General features: G+C 54.0%; 1 protein-coding gene across 1 annotated transcript; it reads right to left on the bottom strand.

Annotated features, from left to right (window-relative positions):
• Positions 1-2657: 2657 nt before the first annotated feature.
• Positions 2658-6306, bottom strand: Fgf19 (fibroblast growth factor 19). The gene is made up of 3 exons (XM_005384961.1): positions 6051-6306; positions 5723-5826; positions 2658-3146 (listed from the first exon to the last, which is right to left on the bottom strand). The coding sequence occupies exons 1-3, from the start codon at positions 6304-6306 to the stop codon at positions 2841-2843; spliced, it is 666 nt and encodes a 221-aa protein (XP_005385018.1). The 3' UTR covers positions 2658-2840.
• Between the last annotated feature and the right edge of the window lie 560 nt (positions 6307-6866).

Raw genomic sequence — 6866 nt, 5'->3', positions numbered from 1 at the left:
TATGGAACACACTAATGAGTTTAAGAAAGCATTATTTATTTCAAATTCAAATTTAATGGGGGTGGGGCTGGGGATTTAGCTCAGCGGCAAAGCGCCTGCCTGGCAAGCGCAAGGTCGTGAGTTCGATTCCTGGTACCGGAGAAAAACCAAAAAAACAAAAACAAATTTAATGGGGGTGCTGCGTACTGATTCGCTGAATTTGGTGAATATCAAAAGCAGTCCATGCGGAAGCTGAGGCAGGGCAGTGGGCAGAGGAAGTGGTGCTCAGATGCAAATTCTGCATCCACAGACCTGCCCAAAGGCCTGCACCATCCACCGAGCAAGTCAACACAACTTTTTGACTTTAAGGTCAAGTCCAAATGTGGTATGGAGAGCTGTACCAACCATCAACACTCCAGCATGAATTAGTTTGCAGTCATGAATTCACTCATTTCTGTCAGCCACCCTGGAGGGAAGAGGTCCCAGACAGGGCTGCCCTGATAACCCTTCTCTGGAGCGCCTCCCCTTGTGATCCTCACTCTCCAGGGCACCGTAGCTTTATGGACGTTTTGACTGGATGCAGACTTCCGTACTGACCTGTGCTGGCAGTGAGGATGTGGGGGTCACACTTTACCGTCCACTGTCACCCTCACTCCCCCCTTGCTAACAGGGCCGCTTCTGCTCAGTATTTGACCTGCTTTGTATTTGCTTCCTGGCCTGCCTTGCAGCCTGCCGGTGGCCCCAGAATTCAGTCCTGGCTCCTGGGATGTCACAGCAATTTGTTAGGCTTAAGAAAGATCTGGCTTGACTTCGCTGATCAGCTCCCCCTTCATTTGGGCCCCAGCAGAGACCAGGTGTGAGACAGACACCCAGGGAGAACACAGCCCAGGTAGGCAGCACAGGCTGGGATGACCCGGTTCCCTCCGGATTTGCTAGTGGACAAAAAGAATTTTGTCCACCTCACCCAGCAGACCTGCAAAACTTCTGGAGATTTTTTTCTGCACTAGTAGATTGAACCCAGCACCTTCTCACTGAGCTGCATCGCCAGCCCTTTTCATTTTTTTTATTCAGAGGCAGGGTCTCGATAAGTCACTAAACTGCCCAGGCTGGGCTTGAACTTGCCATCCTTCTGCCTCAGCCTCACAGATGGCCGGGATGGTAGGCGTGCACCACCACATTGGGTGTGGAGGTGTTTTTGCCTGTCAGACCAGGAAGTAGCCACTAGTATCTAGTGGGTACAGACCAGGGATGCTGCTATATATCCTAGCACATCCTGACTACGTGGAGGGAGGGAACTTCTTAGCACAGAGCCATGTGGTTGATCCTAGACGCACTGAAAGTGAGACATCCTGACTTATACCGGTGGTTTTGGTTGTTGTTTTGAGACAGGTTTTAGCTAGAGCTCACTATGTAATCCAGGCTGACCTTGAACTCTTGGTGACCCTCCTGCCTCAGCCTGCCAAGTGCTGGGATTACAGGCGTGCGCCACCACACTTGACCCCTAGTACAGAAGGCAGGGTGAGGCCAAGGAGTGAGATGTGCAGAGGGCTGTTAAAAGGAACAAGAAGCTCCCGGTGCCAACAGACAGGGCCTCCTGCCAGGGACAGCAGTGCCAGCCCTGCCCCTCCCATGGCTCCCCTGGTCGTGACCACCCCCCACCATACCAGAATGTGACTTTTGATACAAACCAATTCCGTTTTAATGTAGAAAACACACCTCATGTACATAAATATAATTTCGGGGTATAAATAAAGTAAGAAAATAAGAGATGTACATATCAAAATAAATTACACATAAATATCCTGTTGGAAACGTAAGTCCTGGGGAAAGAATTCTGATCCGTCCCCTGCTGCGTCTACAAGTTGTTCGAAGACTTGGGGCTTCCAAATATTTTTCTTTTCTGGTTTCCAATGCGGGGTGTGGGCTGATAGAACGTGGTGGCTGTGGAGCCTGGTGGTGACTGGTGAGGGGGTGAGGGCTGGACAAGGCAGGAGGGACAGAGAGGGCAGGTGACCAGCGATCTGTTCTTCTTGAGTCACAGCTTTCAAGGACAGCACCCTGAGGTGGCCGCACTGGGCACGGGTGAAGGTCTTCCACTCGCTGTTAGTGACCTGGGCAAGTCACATGGCCCAGCTGTGCTCCTGGAATTGACTGTCTCACTGCCCATCCCTCTTGGTGTCACCTGCCCGAGAACACCGGCCCTGACCATGTGGAAGTGAGGAAGCAGGTGACCATCTTGTTTCCTGGGGGCAGATGGCCATACAGGTGTCCATCTGAGCTTACCCACCCAGAACCAGCCCCAAGGACAGTTCAGGCGGTCCTTGGCTGGAGAAGGGCTCAGACCTCCCTTGCTCTCAAAGCCTGGCCGTCGCTCCGGCCAGGAGGCACGTGGAGGCTCAAATGGTCCAGGGACCTGAGACCTGCATCAGTTCTCACGTGGCGAGTCAAAGTACCTACTTTTTCACAGACCTGATTGATCAGCTGGATGTGAATGTAAAAATGACTGCTTACCATGGAGCAGCCGGTGCTGAAAATGATAGAATTATAGAGGTTCGGTTCAGCATTAGGCATTTTCCCAGAGGGAATGAGTTCCCCATCAGTGGAAGTATTCAAGGAGAATCGGAGTAGCACAGTGATTCGTCCAGCTATCAAGGTACCTGTGTGTGTGTGGGGGGGTGGGCTTGGATAGCAGCCAGACAGGTGGAAGGCTTACAATTTTATGATCAGACAAGTCTATCTGCTAGAAAACTGGCACAGCCAATATAAAACTTGGAATATATACAACTTCTAAGGTTTCTTCCTAAAGCTAAACCAAACAGGGTCTCAGGACTATTCCTGCAGAAGCACCCTTGGAGCTCTGGTTACTTCTGAAAGCTGGGACTCTTTACCAACCCCATCTCACTGGCCATCCCAAACGGGTCCATGCTGTCTGTCTTCAGGGGCAGCGAGAACACACTGGATTCCCCCTCGTCACCGGGTTCTGCCGAGGCCTTGGGCAGCATGGGCAGGAAGTAGGACAGGGGCACCACACCCTTGCTCTGGTACTGCTGCCTCTGCTTCACACTGCTCAGGACGATCGGGAGGTGGTGCTTCTGGGAGCGGTACACGCTGTAGCCTGGGTAGCTGATCTCCTCTTTGAAGGCGCAGTCTTCTTCCGAGTACCAGGGCTGTGGGGGACCGAGAGTGTAAGCACTGCAGGCAACAGCCCAGAGAGAACAGAAAACACTGCACCCCAGGGGGAAATGTCCCCCTCGGCCACCAACTGTCCCTGCAGGCTACCATTAGAGGATGTCCATCACTTGTGCTTGCTTTATAAGTATGCATGTATATGTAAATACATAGTTTACAACCTTTATTATATATAAAAATCATAATCATATTAAGGCATAATAGCATATGAATATAGTAAGTATATTTTATGCCTTTATAAATGCTTTCTAGTTTTTACATCCATATATTCCTTTTTTTTGGGGTACCGGGAATTGAACTCAGGACTTTGCCAGGCAGGCACTTGTGCCGCTGAGCTACATCCCCGGCCCCATGTATTTGTTTTGCATAGCTGCTTAGTACCTATATGTACTTAATACTACTCCTCCATATTTCCCACTAAATCGGCTCACTTTTCAACTCTACCTTGCCCTGAGCAATCAAACCATAGGCGCGGCTTGTGCATTCCTCCCAACTCTATTTACATTTAAAAAGTTCATCACATTCCATCAGCACTTTGGTAAACTCGGACTAAACACTGGATCATTTGAGGATCGGTCTTTTGATTCAGAATTACAGGGGCCTAGGCTCTCTGGAGTCCGGGCTGGGGCGTCTACTAGCCTGCATCTAGACCGATATAGTACATGGGAGCCTTTCTAAGCATCAGCCCCCTCTGGCTCCTTCATTCACCGCAGGAACTTTCCCTCCTTGAAGGGCAGCGCAGCAGGGACAGCGAGATAATCCACAGCCCCCTCCCGCCAGCCCAGGGCAGAGCCTGCACCAGCGGGGGGCCGGAAATGTGTGCAGCAGGAAAGGTCCCTGCTCCCCAGAACATTCCTAGTCCCCAGGCTTGAGAGGTGCCCGTGGGTGAGCCCTACCCCAAGCTAGTGTCATTATCTGTTGGGGACACGGGGAGAGTCTAAGGCCGGGAGCTGGGAAGCTGCTCCGTAAACACAGGCCCCACATCTGCGGAGTCTACAAAGGTCACTGAACTGCAGGTGGGTGAGTTACGGGCTGATAAGGCACTGATAAGTCTAATTGCAAGGGCCCACTGCTCCTGCCCAGGCCAACGGCACACCAGGCCACAGCCACCAGGCCGTCAGGGACAGTTTCTTCTGATTTCTGAAAAACGCAAATTGTAGATAGAACAAGTGAAACATTTCACCCTAAGAGCTCTTTGGGAGAAACTATTATCCTTTCTCCATACAGAAAATGAAATTTTGAGTTTCTAGAAAAAAATGTGTCATCCTAGGCTAAAAAATTAAAAAGCATCATGTCCTCAGGCGGTGCTAGACTACGGCCCAGATACCAAGAGAAGAAAAGGACTTTAGCAAACCGCTCCTCCAGGCTCCCCACTGTGCGTTAGATCTGCATGGGGAGGGGAGGTGATACCCACAGCTTCTGCAGGGCCCTTCCGCCCTGAGTGTCCTAGTAAATGTCAACGTAAGTGACAAAGGCAGGGTTGGGGCGCTTTGGGGTCAGCTTCCAGCAGGCAGACCCCCAGTCTATTTTTTACCATCTTTTCAGCCAGATAAATGGAATACATGGATGGCACAGGCACAGAACAATTCTGAGACTCTAAGATGCAGAGTCCTGGGGCCACTGGCAACTGGGGGTGGGGGTCCCTGCAGGTGCCCACACACACACCCGGGCCCTACCCCCCTCCTCCCAGGGAGCCCCCGGCTGTGTGGGAGGCCTGGCCTCTGGGGACCTCACACAGCCTCCTCTAAGCACGGTTCCTTTGAACTCACACGCTTTGTTCAGCCACCAGAGCCCCCAGCATCCACACACTTCCAGCTCCAGCCTTCTGTGGTTACCTGGGCCTTCCTTGCCCATCCCCCACCCCACCAACCCCCAAACCAAAGCATTTTCAGCAGAGGTGAGCTGTTGCAGGGGGCGGGGGCCACAGCAATGAAGTTTTATTCTAATACATCTGCATTTTAATAATAAGAGGCTGAGGTAGAAGGATGGAAAGTTCAAGCCCAGCCTGGGCAACCGATGGAGATGCCTGTCTCAAAACTTAAAAACTGGGGGCTGGAGATTTAGCCCAGCGCAAAGACCTTGGGTTCAATTCCCGGTACCAAAAGGCAAACCAACAAAAGAAAAAAAGAAAAGGAACCTTGCCAGTCTCAGTGTTTTTTGCTTTCGAATTTGATAGTTTTTTTTTTTTTTTAAGCAAACACAATTTATGGATATGCCTTCTTTCCTTATACTTGAGAGAGGAAGAGAGGACCACACGCAAAGCCCAGGCTGTAAAGGGGCGAGGTGAGTTTTCTTGTTTAATATCAAAGGAAGCCGCACAATGGGTCTTCCCGGCCCGCCGGCGGCCTTTAGCTCAATTGTGAATGCATGGCTGCTCTCACCCATTCTCCGGCTACAGACTCGGACGTAAACTTCCGTGCTGGCGGGGTAGGGGGGCATCCGAGCATTAGCTTAATCGACCCTTGAAAGCTCTCCCTCGAAGTTGCATACAGGTTTGAGCAGAGGTGGGAGAAGACCCATGTTGGGTGCACCCTTGCCCCGTGCGGACACTTACCAGCCCCCGCATCCTGCCATCAGGGCCCATGCACAGGTACCGGACGCTGTTTATGTCCTTGATGGCCACGGTCTCCAGAGCTACTGCTCTGATCTCCAGCAAGCCTGGGTACAAGGGAAGCAAGAAGCTGCGGCCTGGGACCCACACACGTGGGCGCCCTCCTTCGAACACCTGCGCTCCCCCGCGCTATCTGGGGACCGAGGGAGGGATGGTAAAGCTAGGGTGCAAAAGCTGGGGTTCCTGGGAGATCCCGGGGTTCCCAGAGGGCCGAGGAAGGGCAAAGGGAGGAGGAGTGGCGGGAAGGGTGCCGGGACCTGCCGGCACTCACAGTGCTCGCTCTGTTCCTCGACGCAGTCCACCGCGCCGTCCGTGTGAATGCGCAGGAAGCAGCGCGAGCGGCCGTAGGGGCCCGCGGCGTACAGGTGCCGAAGGCGGATCGGCTGGTCCCAGCCGTAGTACAAGTGCGGCCCCTGGTCCGACAGGGCGAGAGACCGCCGGGCCATGGGGCGCCCCGCCACCGCCAGCCACAGGCCGGCCAAGACCAGGACGCGGAGCACCGCACATCCGCTCGGCGCGCTCCGCATGGCACCTCCGGGGACTGGCGGCGACGGCGATGCGCGGCAGGGTTGTGGCACCTGGGCGCGGTGGCCTCGAGCCGACCGTGAGCTAGGGGTACCTGGACGCACTGCGCTCCTGCTCCGACGGCGCAGTGGCGCGGGTCTGCAGCCTTATATAGCTTGCCCCGCCAGCCCCGCGGGTAGGTGCCTGGGATCCTCGAGCATTTCTGATCGGGATTGCATCAAGCCTCCGCCCCCCGCACACACCCTCTCATTTTCCTCTTCCTGACCTGGCCCCGGCAGGTGGGCGGTGGCTCCTATTCCCCGCCCGTGACCCCGCCCACGCTGCCCTGACCGGGGGTGGGGCGCTGCTCCGATGTGCGACCCGCCCCCGAGAACGACTCTCCGCGGTGCTGCAGCCTGGGGGCTCAGGGTTGTGTGAGTTTAATTTCACAAAGCAGTAGACAACTGAAGCCTCTTCCCAGTTCCCTGAGGATGCCCTCGGTGTGCGGCCTTAGCTGGGGCGGAGACCAGGAGATGTGGAGCTTTGCCTCCCTCATGCCCGGGCTGGCTTTCGTGCGCTTCTT

The sequence above is a fragment of the Chinchilla lanigera genome, unplaced genomic scaffold, assembly GCF_000276665.1.
Source record: "Chinchilla lanigera isolate Chin_1 unplaced genomic scaffold, ChiLan1.0 scaffold00021, whole genome shotgun sequence".
Taxonomy (NCBI): Eukaryota; Metazoa; Chordata; class Mammalia; order Rodentia; family Chinchillidae; genus Chinchilla; species Chinchilla lanigera.
Note: the sequence above shows the minus strand (reverse complement) of the source record. Positions and strands in the feature narration are given on the sequence as shown.